This window comes from Coccinella septempunctata, chromosome 5 (assembly GCF_907165205.1).
Source record: "Coccinella septempunctata chromosome 5, icCocSept1.1, whole genome shotgun sequence".
Taxonomy (NCBI): domain Eukaryota; kingdom Metazoa; phylum Arthropoda; class Insecta; order Coleoptera; family Coccinellidae; genus Coccinella; species Coccinella septempunctata.
In genome coordinates this window covers 37,413,193-37,430,162 of record NC_058193.1, presented here as the reverse complement: position 1 = coordinate 37,430,162, position 16,970 = coordinate 37,413,193, and the positions used below count along the sequence as shown (strand labels likewise).

The 16,970-nt window shown below is 36.4% G+C and overlaps 4 protein-coding genes across 5 annotated transcripts; 2 read left to right on the top strand and 2 right to left on the bottom strand.

The window, feature by feature from the left end:
• Positions 1-795: 795 nt before the first annotated feature.
• LOC123313646 (leukocyte surface antigen CD53-like) lies at positions 796-3,459 on the bottom strand. Its single transcript, XM_044898613.1, has 5 exons — positions 3,095-3,459; positions 2,222-2,410; positions 1,991-2,161; positions 1,264-1,497; positions 796-1,186 (listed from the first exon to the last, which is right to left on the bottom strand). Exons 1-5 carry the CDS (start codon positions 3,155-3,157, stop codon positions 1,130-1,132), a joined length of 714 nt encoding a protein of 237 aa, XP_044754548.1. The 5' UTR covers positions 3,158-3,459; the 3' UTR covers positions 796-1,129.
• Positions 3,460-4,537: 1,078 nt separating this feature from the next.
• Positions 4,538-5,672, top strand: LOC123313360. The gene is made up of 2 exons (XM_044898219.1): positions 4,538-4,781; positions 4,893-5,672. Exons 1-2 carry the CDS (start codon positions 4,763-4,765, stop codon positions 5,459-5,461), a joined length of 588 nt encoding a protein of 195 aa, XP_044754154.1. The 5' UTR covers positions 4,538-4,762; the 3' UTR covers positions 5,462-5,672.
• Positions 5,673-6,353: 681 nt separating this feature from the next.
• On the top strand, positions 6,354-11,817 carry LOC123313671 (ATP-dependent RNA helicase DHX8). Of its 2 annotated transcripts, none has more exons than XM_044898643.1 (15): positions 6,354-6,530; positions 6,589-7,165; positions 7,246-7,426; positions 7,484-7,645; positions 8,126-8,377; positions 8,457-8,632; positions 8,692-8,849; positions 8,909-9,084; positions 9,168-9,415; positions 9,490-9,914; positions 9,970-10,211; positions 10,283-10,576; positions 10,779-11,104; positions 11,245-11,424; positions 11,505-11,817. In XM_044898643.1, exons 1-15 carry the CDS (start codon positions 6,419-6,421, stop codon positions 11,725-11,727), a joined length of 3,732 nt encoding a protein of 1,243 aa, XP_044754578.1. In that variant the 5' UTR covers positions 6,354-6,418; the 3' UTR covers positions 11,728-11,817. The 2 variants fall into 2 exon arrangements, with proteins under 2 accessions (XP_044754578.1, XP_044754576.1); XM_044898641.1 differs by having other exon boundaries at positions 6,355-6,530; positions 6,589-7,186.
• Positions 11,818-11,934: 117 nt separating this feature from the next.
• On the bottom strand, positions 11,935-16,683 carry LOC123313711 (lethal(3)malignant brain tumor-like protein 4). Its single transcript, XM_044898694.1, has 7 exons — positions 16,545-16,683; positions 14,128-16,251; positions 13,584-13,815; positions 13,199-13,510; positions 12,908-13,127; positions 12,323-12,581; positions 11,935-12,263 (listed from the first exon to the last, which is right to left on the bottom strand). Exons 2-7 carry the CDS (start codon positions 16,249-16,251, stop codon positions 12,057-12,059), a joined length of 3,354 nt encoding a protein of 1,117 aa, XP_044754629.1. The 5' UTR covers positions 16,545-16,683; the 3' UTR covers positions 11,935-12,056.
• Between the last annotated feature and the right edge of the window lie 287 nt (positions 16,684-16,970).

The window sequence follows — 16,970 nt, the reverse complement described above, 5'->3', positions numbered from 1 at the left end:
AGTATGGGCCACATATCAATTCAATATTTGAAGAAAGCTGAAACCAGCTTTTTGGCCACCTGGTATTACCTTCACCCACCTGAAGATGCTATTGTGATAGCGGAACACGTGTCGTGGTTTAAAAAATCAAGTTTTGATGACCAATTTTCGGGACCGCTGTATATCGTTGCCATAAATCATTCGTGTATCACAACAAAAACGCTGTTGGTATCATGTGAAGAATATTGATGGAATTTTCAAATGAGCGGAAACAACGTAGTTGGATTACCTCTAGATTAGTCTAGAACCCTTTGTTATTTAGGGTCTATATTTAATTAGGGGTATAAAACATCGCTCTTATGAAGAGAAGAGACCCTGTATTGCCATATTTCATTTCAGGCCTTGGCAAAACCAAATCGATGAATGAAAATGTGAGTTCAAAATGACTACAACAGTCGGAGATTTTATTTCATGACAACTTGGATATCGTATATAGGATCATGAGGGAAGTGAGTAGATGAATTTATTCTACAATACGAAATGAATAAAACACAAACTATTAATGGCATATCTATATATTTTGTCGCATTTCTTAGGCGTATATATAATCAACATGTAATATAGTTTCTATATTCGTTACAATATAAATATTTTCTCATATCTGATTAAAATATTCTAAATTTCAACACGAAATATAATCGATCTCATATTATAAGTTCAACAAAATAAACTCAACAAAGGTATAATTAATATAATACTTTGTATAAGAAAACGGCTGTTAACTGTGATATAGAATGAAAATAGGTAAAGAATGAAAAAAAAATAGTTGGGTCATAGAGATAAAGAGAGCTTGATGTCTTATATTCACCTAACATGTTAGTAAGTAGAGTAGTGCCAACGTTACAAAAGCATTATCATTTGAAGACATTTGGAAGCCTAAACCACTATTTAACACTACAAATAATACAAATATTTTGTTATAAAAGCCTATAATAATGAGAAGAAATTTTTCCATTTTTGTACAATCCAAATTCACGAAGTAACGTGTAGGTGAAATGAGACGATTTCAGGCGTATTTGTACCTATAGTATGATGAAACAATTACTCCATAATCAATGCGCAACTCGACGCATATTTCAAGAAGACCTTTTTATTCCTTATTTTTTATCGCTGACGCCAACCAACAAGCCAGAAGGATTCCGATCACCTAAAACGGAAGAATAAGGATGATGAAGAACGGTTGAGTTTATCAGCGAAAAGCTCATTTTGAAGGGAGGTACCTACCTCGACAAAAGCAATCCCTATGCCGACTCCCATGAGAACATTGGCTGACGATTCAGCTTTCATTTTCAGCTCGCCAAAACAACCGTTGGAGTAGAGAATCTCATCTTTCGGTTGTGCATCTCTGCAGTGGAAATCCTGAGGTGGTGGTGATCCTTCCCTGATTGCGTGACAACAACTCAAAGGCCTCGTTTTCTCCGGCCAATCTGTAGGTCCAGTCACGCCGCAGCAATGTAACTAAAATAGTAATTCCAAAATGCACGAGGATGTATTGATATCTAGTTAGCCTAGACCAGTTCCATGCATAAAAAAATATTGCGTTACCATAGCAACGAACAATAACTCATTTGAAGTGTCAGTGTAAAGTTTGAGGTCAAAAAAGTAAACCAGAGTTACGCAATGAACCAAAAGAAAGAAGATGTCCACTGAAATTGTGAAAATCGAAAAATTGGAGTATCGAGCCATCATCAAGTGTATTTAGAAGGGTTAAGAGGTAAGCAGATTTACGAAGATATGCTTAATACCCTTGGTGATTAATGTCCTTCGTATGCGACCGTGAAAAATTGTACTGCAAGCTTCAAAAGAGGTAAATTTTCTATTGAAGATGATGACCGATCGGGAAGGCCAGTTTCTGTGTCAGTCCCCGAAAATATCGATGCAGTTAATTTATGGAGTCTCTCTGCCGTACATATAGCTTGAATATTGCTATCACTATGAAAAATAAACTCACTTTGCTTTGAATATTATCCCAAGCAACTTTATCTGAATGAGTCTCGTTATAAGAATGCAGAGAATCTTTCATGATATTCTTCATGGCTGTCTCGAAATCACCCTTATAAACAGCGGCAACAATACCAATTGACAATTCGGCAATCAGTATCACGAGCAAGCACAGGGCGAACTGAAAAAATTGAAATATCATATACGGTCTTTCAGATCACATTGAAAAAATTCTACTTACCGCCATGAGCAAAGTACAAGATTCTCTTATAGCGCCATAGCAACCTAAGGAAGCAACAAAAAAGACTATACAACCAACAACTATCAAGACAACTGGGGGTGTTAGAAGTCGCCCTTCTAAAAAGTGGCTGAATTCGCCCACATCTGCCAAAACGCACGCTCCAGCAACTATGAGACCAACTCCTGATAGCTGAAAACAATAACTCAAATTAAAATCACAATAATTGCTTCGCCAGATTTATCGATCGCTTTCATTTGGATTTACCACATAAAAGAGAACGAAAGTTTTCATGAAAGATAACGCAAAAAATATCCAGGAATCAGGAATCAGTTTGGCGAGTTTCACATTTGTAGGGAATATTTGGGTATAGTGGAACAAAAAGGTCATTTTAATTCTTTAAAGAACCAAACGTTTGTACATAGGGTGTTAGTGAATAGGTGCGACCAACTTCAGGGGGTGATTCTGTATATGAAAAAATAATGGCTTTGTCGAATGCTTCGTTTTCGAGATGGGGTATTAACTTTTTCCTAAAATATGACTATTTTTTCATTTATAACTCTGCATAAACCAGCCGAAATGTGCACATGAAATTTGGTGGGTTTTAAAAGTGGTAGTTTTTGATGCGCATATAGGTACGCGTAATTTCTTATAACAATGGTACGCCACAGAGATATTTCAAACTGAAAATTATTTTTGAATTCCTGCTGAATGATACTAAAGTCTGTATAATAGAGTATGAGAATTTGTTTCTGTTCAATTGAATCCTGACTGAAATCAGTGAACTCAGTTCGAGAACTTGATAGATTCGGATGAAATAACGTAACAGGAACTATAACTGTATTAATTCTTTCAAATGGCAATATGGGGACTCACCGCAAAAACCAAGTTGAACACGAAAAGAATATATTTGATGATGCTCAGCTCGCAGGCCTTCATTTTTTTAGGTGTGCGTTTCTTTCAAAGGTCACCTATGAGTCTGAACTTAATGCTGAGTTCATTTCTTAAAATTAGCGGACGGGGTTCGAAGAAATTCCATTCATTGGTCAATGCGTGGTGTTACAAACGACGGTCGTCCTGGTGACGAGAACAATAAACTCTTAAGTTCAAGAGATTGTATCTTTCAACGAAATCGATGATTTTTTCAGATTCAGTTAGACTGGAAAATGGATATTTCAATCCATATTCTTGTAGGTTTTCGCGCATTGACATCTGAATTCGTTATGAAATATAGATGAGGTCAATTTAGTGGATGGATGGATACACCGGACTAATATTTGCTATAGTATATTATTCAACGAGCACAAATGATTGCTATTTTTCAAGAGGGTGAAAAATTGTAATTTTGTGCGAGTAGAATACTATACTTTGTCGACGACGTATAGGATGTATAACAGCTGAAAATTATGAAAAAAGTATCCAAGGAGAACGAAAGGAAAAGCCAGAACATTTTTTTGTGATGGCTGAATGTGCTACCTGCATAACCGACTAGGATATCGGCCGGCATTTAGCCCAATATTTTAAAAGGAGTAAGCACCGGCCGAAGACATTCGTAAGGTTGGCTGTATTCGCGATGTGGAGAGGAATGAGGATGGATCGTCAAGACGTTCGGGATACCTTAAATAACGCCAGGAATGTAAATGTGATTTTATCATCATTTTATGGGGTAAACGAATCGATAAAAGGGCTTGTGGTTCAGAAACACAAGGTGTTTCTGCTGAAGCACTTCAGGGGGGTGGCTGGGATTGCCGAGAATGACGAGTCGGCAGTGTCGGCACTGTCGGCAATCAACTCATTCTTGACGCATCTCAGCCAAATCACATCCAAAAATCTAGACGCCCTCTGCCGACCAGGGGGGTGAAACTTCGCATCAAAGATTATAGAGTTAGGTTAGTTAGGTTAGTTAGGTAACTCTATAATCTTTGCTTCGCATTCTGTGATCAATGCAAATTGCAAAAACATGGCGGCTTTGACATATCAGAGATAGCCGACGTTTTGATTTGGCACCTTTCACCTTTCACATTCATTATTATTGGGAATTCAAAACAAGCGATACGCCCTCTGGTGGCTATTTTTGTAAATAAAAAGTTAAGGCACTTTTGTCATTTGTTTGTTTACATCATAGACCTAATAAAATAAAATGTATTATTAGGTCTATGGTTTACATCGAGGAACGTAGAACAATGACGTAAAGGCATTAACTTTTTACTTCGAACTGTCACCACTATGTCGCTGCAATCTACATTTGAATTCCCAATTGGTATCAAAGATTGGATCTATTGATTAATATTATTAATCATTTTGCTTTTAAATAATACACACAAAATCAAATCTGCAAGTTGCATGAAATAATTTTCGGTTTTAAGGTGCCACAAAAATCAAAATCAGCAAAACAGGTCTTTTGTGTTCTGTCTCTGATAGTGACAGCTGACAGTAAGCCCTAAGTTGTTTACCAACTTTCTACTGAATATCTGTGTTGTTTACTTATCTGTTGAAATCCAAGATTCATTTCTGAATAAAAAAAATCTAACATCATACATCAACATGAAGGTGAAACAGAAAGGTTAGTAAGCTAGGAACCCTTATTCTTCTGTCTCGAGCTGTTTGTCACAAATGAAGTTTTCAACAGTGCTCCAAATGAATGAACTTCAACTGAACAATATTAAAATTGCAGTATCTCACGTGGGAATTGATGATGCATTGAATGGTCTTCATCTTTCCAATCCTCAAAAAAACAAGAGAAGATTGTCTGGTATTGGAAAAAGTTCAGTACCATCAATAGATAGGTCTGCAGAGACTGATAAAAGTCATCCTTCCACTTCTGAAGACCATCAACCGACAATGGATAGCAGCAAGGAAGAGCAAGAACCTGTTATACGAAGAACCACTAGGAAGAAATCTGCCCCAGTTAGGTGGGATCCCCAAAATTCTGTGATAAAGAAGAAAACATTGGACACATCTGATGAAGCAGAGGTTCAGAAGTATTATCTCAATAAAAATTTCAAAAAAGTAGCGGCATCATTAGAAACTATTTATGAAGAAGGAGCTCAAATGGAAAACTCCCATAAAATAATGGGAAATAAGAAATTCAGGAGGTTCCTTCAGTTTGAGAAAGTAACTAAAGGAAAAATTAAGAAAAGAAAAGAGAAAGCACAAAAATTTTGTCTGAAAAAAAAAACTATTAAAGCAACCCTTAATGAGTTGTATAAAAAACTTTCTTTTCTTGAAGGGGAAGACTGCTAATATTATACCGTTTTATATGTTTTAGTTAGAGACTTTTTTATTTAACTTCATTTTGTCAAGTATTCGAATTCTGTGAATTTATCCCTAATCTACAAGGAATTATCTTGTAACAATTCCTTTTTGATAAAATGAGTTTGTTTACACCGAGTATATGGTGAGATCAAGACTTACTGTAAAATATTATAGTTCTACTTGAAGAATAAGATAAATATATATAGACATCATCAGAAAAAACCTCTCAAACATTCCATTTCATGAAGAACCTTTGCCATTGCCACCAGACCGTTTATTTGTAGAGGCACGATTTGAGAAGAACTCCACAGCATTCCTGTGATCAAACCCAATATGTGTCTGGATCCAGACAGATCCTGCCGTCCTCAGGCAGGGCTATACAAAAATTTATAAAGTGTACAAAAAAAATCACGAGCTTGGTATATAAAAATTATTCTTTTGAAAAACCGGACTCTTTGTTTGCTTATTCTCATTTTGAATTAGTTTAATCTCAATTTGAAGTTGGAGAAGTATAGTTCTGATTGAAATTTTGCGATTCCTGGCGAACATTCGGGGAATCCCCTCAGCATTGTCTGCCTGATGTGAAAAGCTTCTATAACAGGTTGTATCTATTATATAAGCTTCTTAACAATCAACAGATGGCAGCACTAGTGAGCTGCCTTAAAGGAAATAAATACAATATTAAATAATGTGAGCTGCCTTAGGGTGGATACATACAAATACAATATTGAATATAAATATTTTTACTCCAAAAAACCCCAGTGAAAAATTTAAACTCCCAACAAATGTTGTCCTCCAAATTTTCCCAGTGTTCTAAAATCCCCCAAATTTGGGGGAAAATACCCCAACATGGCAACCCTGGTCAACTAGGCTGAGGCCAAACATTTAACTAACCTCAAAAACGTAAATTTTGACAAAAAATTTATTTATTATCAATGAAATACTATGAATAAGCAGGAGAAAATGGATGAATTAGAAAAACTAGAATATCTTTCATTGGTTTCCAAAGTCTGCACAGAGCTAGAAAATCATTTGGGTTTGAACGACAAAGATGTTGGTGAGTTAAATTCATCAAAGCTTTTGATAAATAAGTGGATTCAATGCATTCATTTCAGCTGAATTCATCATACATCTATCTGAAGAGCATGAAACATTTCCTGCTTTCAAGAAGGCCCTCACGGAAATTGAGGCAGAATTCTCAGACTCCTTAATAAAGAACCTCCTCCGAATAATTCAACACATGAGACCGAAAAAAAAGAAATCTTCATTAGGGCCTTCTAATTCCCTAGAAAAGGAGGAATTAGCAGAGAAATTTCCAGGTTTAGCTTTGCCCAACAGTGATCCTATTGGAGCGGATATACTGGAGGTGGGAGAAAATGAACCTAAAGCTGATCCCCCCAATAAAGAAGATGAAAATGTTGTTGCTGATTTGATGGCTTTCTTCGAGGCAGATGCTCCTTCTAATAAAATGGATGAAAATGGAGATACCAAGGCTAGCACAGATAAAATGGAGAGTAAGTCTCATTCAAAACTTAGAGATTCAAAAAGAAAAAGATCAAGGTCTAGAAATAGGAGGTCCAGATCAAAAGAAAAGAAGAGGAGGTCTAGGTCTAGAGATAAGCGATCAAGATCAAGGGGGAGGAGATCTAGATCTAGAGGAAGAAGATCAAGGTCTAGAGGAAGGAGATCAAGGTCTAGAGGAAGGAGATCAAGGTTGTTATTTCTACTATACTTTTGCTTGGAAAGTAGAAAGATTTATTTTAAACTTTCAGGTCTCAAGGAAAAGACAAGATCAGAAATAAAAATAGAGATTCTAGAAGTAGATCAAGAGGAAGAAGACAGAAAGAGAGATATAGAAGTAATTCTAGAGATAAAAAATATAAAAGAGATATAGATGATTCCAAAAGGAATAGGGATACTGCTGATTTAGATGATGATCCAGTTCCTGGTAAAGTAGGTTTTTATCAATCCCAATTTTCTTCAAAATAAATCATTTAATGAATATTTCAGATTTATAATGGAAAAGTGGCTAATATCGTTAATTTTGGTTGCTTTGTACAATTAGAAGGCTTGAGAAAAAGATGGGAAGGTTTAGTACATATTTCCCAACTTAGAGCACAAGGTAGAGTTAGTGAAGTTTCTGAGGTTGTTTCACGAGGGATGAAAATAAAGGTGAGAAGATTAACAAAAACCCCAAAAAGAAATACTTGTTAATTAATTTCAAAATATTCACAAAAGTATGCAATATACAAAATTTCATTATCAGAAGAAATTATGGTGTTCGTCTTATTTCATGTTATACAATAAAGTCCATAATAACCGATTATGCTTTTGTAATAATGTGAAGATAGCTCAAGAATGGCACAGAAATGAGTGTTACATTCTACTGGACTTTCACGATTGAAAATCTCCGATGTACTGTCATTTTTGCATCTTTCAAGGTTTGATTCTGATTCTAATGGATTTTATCACTTTTTTTGGAGGAAACGAAATAGGGATTGTATGATGATCTTAGATGGTATACATTAAAGGGGATTTTTGTAATTTTTTAAATTGGCTGAACCAAATTTATGTGTTTTCCTCATGAAAAAATATCTTCTGATATGGTGGATGGCCAACTATTTAGAACTAATATTTCCTCATCATTGATAGGTCAAAGTGCTATCATTGAATGGCCAAAAAGTATCTTTATCTATGAAGGAAGTGGATCAAACTACCGGTGAAGATTTGAATCCAACTTCACACAAACAAGTAGAAAGAGTGGACAGGGATAGAAATCCTGATCGACCTTTAAATAACAGTACGTCTGTATTAAGACTTCCTGTAGGAATTGATGAAGGGGAAGAGGACTCTAGAAAACGAGTGACGAGAATCTCTAGTCCTGAACGTTGGGAAATTAAGCAGGTAATTCAAAACAAATGGCCAATCTCAAACTTGCAGCAGGTCAAGAATTTTTTTCGATTCTGTATTCATGATGTTTCAGATGATATCTTCTGGGTGCATAGACAAAAGTGAACTTCCCGAATTTGACGAAGAAACTGGATTGTTACCCAGGGAAGAGGAAGATGGGGAGGCTGATATTGAAATTGAATTGGTTGAAGATGAGGCGCCATTTTTACAAGGCCACGGCCGAGCTTTACATGATTTAAGCCCAGTGAAGTAATGTTGAAAGACATTTTAAACTTCACACAAATATTGAAACTTTAATATAATTTCAGAATTGTGAAAAATCCTGATGGTTCCCTTGCACAGGCAGCTATGATGCAATCAGCCTTAGCGAAAGAAAGGAGGGAGCAGAAAATGTTGCAAAGGGAGCAGGAAACTGACTCGCAATCATCTGTTAAGGGCAAAAATTGGATTGATCCTTTGCCTTCAGGTATGAGATGTTTTTAATGCTAGAGATTAGAAAAAAAATTCATATTTTACTGCTTGCAGATGAACCTGAATCTCAGGTAATAAGAGGTATTGGATTGCAATCCCAAGATCTGCCTGAATGGAAGAAACATGTTATTGGTGGAAAAAAGTCATCCTTTGGGAAGAAAACAAATCTGAGTATCATCCAGCAGAGGGAATCATTGCCAATTTATAAGTTGAAGGATGAACTTCGTAAGGTATGTATTAAGTGCTTATTTCAGTAAGGCTCGAAAATATTCTATCATTAGCTGTAATAATTCAATTTATTATCATGTTTCAGGCAGTGAATGATAATCAAATACTAATCGTTATTGGAGAAACAGGCTCTGGAAAAACAACACAAATAACTCAATATTTAGCAGAGGCAGGTTTGACAGCAAGAGGTAAGATTGGTTGTACCCAACCTCGTCGAGTGGCGGCCATGTCCGTGGCCAAAAGAGTATCAGAAGAGTTCGGATGTAGACTGGGACAAGAAGTTGGATACACAATTCGTTTCGAAGACTGCACAAGTCCCGAAACTCTCATAAAGTAAGTTGAAATAAACCGATGAAGTTTTTCCATTTCACAGGCTCGGGTTTCTCATGAAATAATGTCTCTTTCAGGTACATGACGGACGGTATGTTGCTGAGGGAGTGTTTGATGGATTTAGATTTGAAGAGTTATTCCGTCATCATGTTGGACGAGGCTCACGAAAGGACAATTCACACGGACGTCCTTTTTGGTTTGCTCAAACAGGCGGTAACCAAAAGACCCGAGTTAAAACTCATCGTCACTTCTGCAACGTTAGATGCCGTTAAATTTTCCCAATATTTCTTTGAAGCCCCCATCTTCACAATACCCGGAAGGACATTCCCAGTAGAAGTATTGTATACGAAGGAACCAGAAACAGATTATTTGGATGCCAGTTTGATCACCGTTATGCAAATTCATTTGCGGGAACCTCCTGGTGATATTTTACTTTTTTTGACTGGTCAAGAAGAAATCGACACGGCTTGTGAAATTCTCTATGAGAGGATGAAATCTTTAGGTATATTGATCTTGAAAAGTATTCGATATAAGGATTTATATGGATTAAATTTCAGGACCTGATGTGCCGGAGCTCATAATTCTACCGGTATATTCTGCTTTACCCTCTGAAATGCAGACAAGAATATTTGAACCGGCCCCTCCAGGTAGCAGGAAAGTTGTCATTGCCACCAATATAGCAGAAACATCGTTGACCATTGATGGTATATTTTATGTTGTCGACCCTGGATTCGTTAAGCAAAAAGTTTACAATTCCAAGACCGGCATGGATTCTCTAGTAGTGACACCTATTTCACAGGTATAATTTTAGTTTCTTTTTTTTTTGAAATTGTGCCATTCCTTCCTTTTACTGATTGATATTTTTTTCAGGCTCAAGCTAAACAGAGGGCCGGAAGAGCAGGAAGAACCGGACCCGGGAAATGTTACCGATTATATACAGAGAGGGCTTATCGTGATGAAATGTTGCCAACGCCGGTACCAGAGATACAAAGAACCAACCTGGCTACAACCGTTTTACAGTTGAAGACTATGGGCATCAATGATCTTCTGCATTTTGATTTCATGGATGCGCCGCCTGTGGAATCTCTAATCATGGCCTTGGAACAGTTACATTCTTTGTCAGCATTGGACGATGAGGGCTTGTTGACAAGGCTCGGAAGAAGAGTGAGTATTATTTCGATTTGTTTCATCGTCATGTTATTGACGAAGAAAAAAAATTTAATCTGATATAAAAATTTAACAAACTACAGAAAATTCGTCAATTCGATGACAGATAATGGAATTTAGGTTAGGTTAGGATCGTACTTCAAGAACCTAACCTTCAAAGTAACCATCAATTATTGTGATTAAATGGAGTTTTTTCCAGATGGCCGAGTTCCCCTTGGAGCCGAATCTTTCAAAGATGCTCATAATGTCGGTAGCGCTCCAATGTTCGGACGAAATTTTAACCATCGTGAGCATGCTCTCTGTACAGAATGTATTTTATCGTCCGAAAGACAAACAAGCTCTAGCGGATCAGAAGAAAGCTAAATTCAATCAGCCCGAGGGAGATCACTTGACGTTATTGGCCGTTTACAACAGCTGGAAAAATAACAAATTTTCCAACACGTGGTGTTACGATAATTTCGTTCAAATTAGGACATTGAAGAGGGCTCAGGACGTCAGAAAACAATTATTGGGAATTATGGACAGGTAAGGGTAGATTTGATCTGAAAATACCATGAGTTGGAGAAACCATAGATATGTCATCAGTCATCTGTCAAATTTTTTCTGACAGCTGTCACTCCATCCATGTTATAACCTCTTTTTATGAATATAATTTTGTTTCCCAGGCATAGGTTAGATGTGGTATCAGCAGAGAAAAATACGGTGAGGGTGCAAAAAGCTGTTTGTTCAGGTTTCTTCAGAAACGCAGCTAAAAAAGATCCCCAAGAAGGATACAGAACTCTTGTGGATAGCCAGGTTGTCTACATACATCCTTCTAGTGCTTTATTCAATCGCCAACCCGAATGGTAAGTTTTTGAGGTCTTCAAAATATCAAACATTTTTTTCTATCTGACACAGAAATACTAATTTGTTCGACATTTTCCAGGGTAATATATCATGAACTGGTCCAAACAACAAAGGAATACATGAGGGAGGTAACCACCATCGATCCAAAATGGCTGGTTGAATTTGCACCGGCTTTCTTCAAATTTTCTGATCCCACTAAACTCAGTAAATTCAAGAAAAATCAACGTTTGGAACCTTTGTACAACAAGTATGAAGAACCTAATTCCTGGAGAATATCGAGAGTTCGGAGAAGAAGAAATTGAGGCATTTAGATTTGAAAAATTTGTAAAGAGAATTTTTTTGTATATATTTTTTTTATCTTGGAATGACTTGTAAATAAAGACTGAACTGTATCAAGGTGTTATGTTTTTGTTTAAAGATAGTTTTTTTTTCATATTAAGTTTCCATTTGATGGAAATATAGGATAAGATTTGGTTTGATTAATTCAAGAAGGAAAATCAAACAAACGATTGGAAACAATAAAAAATTTATTTCGAAAACAAACTAAAAGTAAAATATAATAAATATCGATCCCGATAATTTATACAACTATATACACAAGATTTATGATCACATGTATAATTCAATTTCGTTATTCTTCCTTAAAAACATCGTAGGTTTTTTTCCTCAACAACACTATACTATTATATAGTTTAATAGCAGGCCCAAGTTTAATCTTCAGAACATCGACAATATCATTTTGGGTAATCAATAACAGAGCTTCTCCATCAATCATGTGCTTCCTGAATACTTCAGAATAATCACTTCCTGTAGGTAAGGACTGTATAAAATTTGCCACCTAAAATAAAAATGAATTCAGACATTATGTAATAAAGAGGGTAAGACATCTCTAGTTACCTCTGTTATCGTCCAAGAGTTTGGATCAGTTTCTATGTTTGTATACGACAAAAGAAACTTGGAATGTAAAGCCAGCGAATCTTTTTCTGCTTTGATAACGGCTGTATCCTGAATGTAGTTCATTATTCTATCCTCCATGGATTGATCTACATCATTCAATCTACGAATCTTTTTATGATCCATTTCTTCATAATCATCTTTTTGTTCCTGTTTCATTTCTGTATATGACCGTTTTCTAGGTCTTCCAAGCCTGGCTTTCCTGAAAATCAGATAGTTGGATGAAATAGTGCATACTGGGTGGTCAAGAAATTAAGATAGTTTCAAATTTGGGAAAAAAATAGTCCCAAAATCAGTTCCAGATGAGGTAGATTCAGAATCTGCCCGAAAATATGATTTTGTGTGTAAAGCTTCATTGTGAAGGCTTCGATGAATCTCTGCACATATGAAGTGTGACAAAGCCTATTAATTCAGGTTTCAGGTTCCTATTTGTGATTTTTTGCTCGCCACTTGTCAAATTTTGTGACTTGGGTTGGCTGTTTTTTGACATTGAGAAATAGATGATATTTTTTTGGGTTAAACACTTACGCTTTCTCCTTAGGCTCCCTCGAAACTGGTACGACAGACTCAACAGACCTTCCTGGACTCAACAATCTATCTGGTAATTTTTTTTCAGACAACAAATTTTGATCAGACAGTGGGCAATGTTCCACCGACGAATGGGTGGAGTATTTCGGTCCTAAAGCGTTTCCAATCCCTTTGCAGCCAATCGTCGGACAATCAAGAAATTCGTAAAAATCGTCAGGAGCTGCAATAAATTTGAATTGTTAGACCACATGATCAGATGAAATAATATAAGCATATCTTGGTAGTACTTACTCAGGGGCGGTTCTAAGGGATGGTTGGTTTTTTGACACCAAGAAGCTGGGTGAATATCTGGAGAGTCATCTTCGATCCAGTAACTGTACTTGTCTTGCCAACCATCAAACTGTATTCGGATCTGATGACCCTTGACATCTACAACGGTGGCAACTCTGATCAGTTGAGGTATCCTTCTATCCACACATTCTAGCTTCATCCCTTTCTTGAAGCCGGAAGCGGCTTTCTGTTTGAACGCTCTCACCGGAGCTGGCAAAGAGTTGGTTTCCTTAAGATACACATCCCAACTGAAGTCCTCTGGGTTTGGATAATCTGAGGAAAACAAGGATTTAAAATGCTGATCTGTAACATTTGAAGGTAATCGAAAGGTAAAATTCTAACTCACCATTAGGCGGCGTTAAGGAGTGGCCAAATTTATCACACCAACCAATGGGATGAATGTATGGAGATGAAGGATCTGCCCAATAGTCATATATGTCATCCCAACTGTCAAAATGAACCAAAATCCTATTTTCCAGAATATCTCTTACTGTGGCAACGCAAACCATCGAAGTATTGTTCTTCATGTCCACAGCTTCTAACTTCATGCCTATTCTGAATCCTATTGGACAGATGCCCTACAAATAAAATATACAAAATCAGTAATGAAAGACTTCCTCACTGTTCAAAGTACAACAAGTATCTAGAGGAATTGAATTTTATTCTGAAAATTTGTGGATCACAAGCCAAACATTGCTGCTTCAAATAGGACACTCTATATTTTTTCACATTTCTGGATTCTCTACAAACTTTCGACTATGGTTTCTTTGAACTCCACATACCCAAAAACCAAGGAGATACAAAAAACACTCTCCAGATTCTACTTGTTGTCTGAGTTAATCCAAATATTTCTCTAGATAATATTTTGTGTGTATATGGGTGTTACTTACATTACGGCTTCGGTCTGGAAAAGCACTTTTTGGGGCTGCCAGTGATCTGGTTTCTTTCACATACTGTACCCAGTTGAAATCCTTGTCGGCATATTCGGGTGGTGGATTGAGATACCTTCCGTTTTTCTCACACCAACCCAAAGGGAAAATATCGTTGCTGTCGGCATTCACCCAGAAATCGTAATCCTTAGAATATCCGTCAAAGTGAAGCCGCATCCTATATCCTTGGACCTCTACTACTGTTAGGATACAGAAATGGGAAGGATGGTGAGGGTCAATTCCTTCTAATTTCATCCCGGGTTTGAATTTATTTCGAGAATAGGGAAAGGGATCAGCAAAAAGTTTGACAGGAGCAGATTGGGACTTGGTGAATTCCAAGTATTTTGCCCATGAAAATTCCTTATTTTTACATTTCCAGAAGTATGGAATTCTAGAATTGTACGAATTCTCTACAGAAGATTCTGACTCTTCATCATTTTTATTCTCTTCTATTTCACGCTTCTTTATCTTCTTTTTCTTTTTATGCTTCATTTCTTTCTCTTTGATTATCTCTTTCCGCTTTTCCTTGCAAGAAAAACTGCAATACTTTGGACTGATAAAATCGGACAGCAAACCATAACACCCACACTGAATGCATCTTATATCTTCTTCCTTTATTTTGTCCTTTGGTTTGGCAGTTTTGGATACCACCATTTCTTCATAATCAGAGTTGGTGATAAACTCCACCATCTCAAATTCATTCAAAATGAATTTCAAATCAGTACCAGGAAGTTTTCCTACTCCATTTTCCCATATGATCATTTTGTCGAAATCTGTACTGATTTTTGGACTTGATTCTCTCTTTACAGATTCGATTAAATTTATTTCCACATCATCTTCCTCATTCCTTTCATAAGAAACTACTTCATTAGTTTCAGCTCTAGTCAAAGATATGCCATTATCCTGTAGAGATTTCTGCAAGTCCACCGCGTCATCTAAGAACTGAATGGAATCATCGAAATCCTTACGGAAACAGAAGCTCGATTTCCTCCTTCCTGATTTTTGGGTAACTACAGGCGTCACTTTAGGCTCTGATGAAACAGAGACCCTTTCTTCTACTTCTGAATTCGATGTAGATACATCTACATCTTTACTAATTGGCAAAGCTGAAACTGAATCAGAAATCATCAATTGCTTGGGAGCATAGTTGAAATTATCCCTGGTGAATGCTATACTTTTCTTCAAAATAGAAACACCATGTTGAGAAAATTTCAATTCTTTCGGTTTCTTAACAGGTTTCTCCAACACATCTGGCAAACTGTTGATCATGATATCACTACTCGGAGATTGCTCTTCCTTAACTGGACTATCTAAATCAATAATTTCTGAGCAAATCAATTTATTTTCATTATTCTCAGAGCTGCTACTGTTGGAATCGCACAACACATTTATTGGAGAACTGGAAGGCCTTAATTTTCTGTCCGCTATTTGGAAACTCAACATTGAAGGGTTCATGATTTTGAAAGTATTTGTTGAGTTTTCAGTAGTATTAGATGGTACAGTCAATGGCAATATTGTCAAATTCGACTGAACTGGATTGGCAACGGTCAAACTGGTAGCTTTAGGAAGAGACGCTAAAACAAACTTAGGGGCAACAGGTTTTTGAAGATATGAAGTAGTTGTTGCCGTTATGTGTATCTTGTTTCCATGATGTACATTTTCACTGTAACTTCCAAGGTTGACAACTGGTTTGATAACAAAGGTTCCTCCTTTCTGTATTAGAATTTGGGGTTTTATTGTATTGTTTTTATTGGGTAACAATACACTTTGATTAGAAGGAACAGGCAGACCCGAAATGGGTTTATGAGATGAAGGGCTAGGTTTTGCAATAGGAACAGATGGAGATGTTTTGACAAATGCATTTGGAGAATTGGGGGTAACATAGAGGGAACTTGTAGGATGATGGACATAAACAAAAGGGGTCGCCGTGGGTATTTGAGTTTGAAACCTTGAAGTACTCATATCCAAAGTTGAATCTATTCTGGAAACTTTATTCTGGATTCTAAAATTGGATGGAACATTGTTTGATGATTCCAAATCGCTATTTCTGTCACTTGAACTTGATGCGGTTGGAGACGAAATCATCTGAAATCGTCGTTGAGTAAGAAGTTAGATGTGCAAAAAATATATTGGAGTAAAAGCATGCAAACTCAATGTGAATTTAGAGCGTGAATATCAAATATACTGAAAGTCTCACAAGATTATTCACATTCAAAAGATTACTCACACTACTTATCAGAAATTTCGAGCGAAATCGTTAAAAATGTAAAATCTACAGTAGCCTCATAGTTTTCAATATAGGACATTTAGAAAACGAAATAACACTTGAACCACATACTTTAATAAATTCTGATTATATTTCATGAACAAAAACATACCTCGTTATTACATAGAAGGCACTATAATGCAGCTAAACTTTCAGCATTCTCGATAAAACTTTAAAATACAACAATACTTTTCTGAATTTCCGATATTCCTTAAACCATAGAAAATCAAATGGGTAGTTAACGTCCCCGATTGAGCATGCGCCTAATGGACAGAACAGAATTTGCAGGTTTGCCAAACTGGGAATCTAGAAAGATAGAAGAGGAAAAGTTGAAATCAGATACAGCTAGGTAAAATTTTAAATTTTCAACTTTTATCCAAACGATAATTTTTGTCTACCTTCATACCAAATATCAAAACGGAGAGTATCCCCTGAATAATCCTTCCAAAGGTAAACCTCTTTCCGTCTGCCCAGTTCAAAAACTGAAAGTCTTACTGAATCTCACAAAAAAAGCTACTAAACATTTCGAATTCCAAAT

Excerpts from the sequence above, each read along its gene's own strand:
- LOC123313711 (XM_044898694.1), bottom strand. The coding sequence starts at position 16,251 with ATGATTTCGTCTCCAACCGCATCAAGTTCAAGTGACAGAAATAGCGAT. Across the intron at positions 13,816-14,127 it reads TTCCAGACCGAAGCCGTAAT|GGCATCTGTCCAATAGGATT; the intron begins GTAAGTAACACC and ends TTTTATTTGTAG. Across the intron at positions 13,128-13,198 it reads TCCCTTAGAACCGCCCCTGA|CTCCTGACGATTTTTACGAA; the intron begins GTAAGTACTACC and ends AATTTATTGCAG.
- LOC123313646 (XM_044898613.1), bottom strand. The coding sequence starts at position 3,157 with ATGAAGGCCTGCGAGCTGAGCATCATCAAATATATTCTTTTCGTGTTC. Across the intron at positions 2,162-2,221 it reads CTTGTACTTTGCTCATGGCG|TTCGCCCTGTGCTTGCTCGT; the intron begins GTAAGTAGAATT and ends CAATTTTTTCAG. Across the intron at positions 1,187-1,263 it reads TAGGGATTGCTTTTGTCGAG|GTGATCGGAATCCTTCTGGC; the intron begins GTAGGTACCTCC and ends CTTCCGTTTTAG.
- LOC123313671 (XM_044898641.1), top strand. The coding sequence starts at position 6,419 with ATGAATAAGCAGGAGAAAATGGATGAATTAGAAAAACTAGAATATCTT. Across the intron at positions 6,531-6,588 it reads TTTGAACGACAAAGATGTTG|CTGAATTCATCATACATCTA; the intron begins GTGAGTTAAATT and ends CATTCATTTCAG. Across the intron at positions 11,425-11,504 it reads TTCAATCGCCAACCCGAATG|GGTAATATATCATGAACTGG; the intron begins GTAAGTTTTTGA and ends GACATTTTCCAG.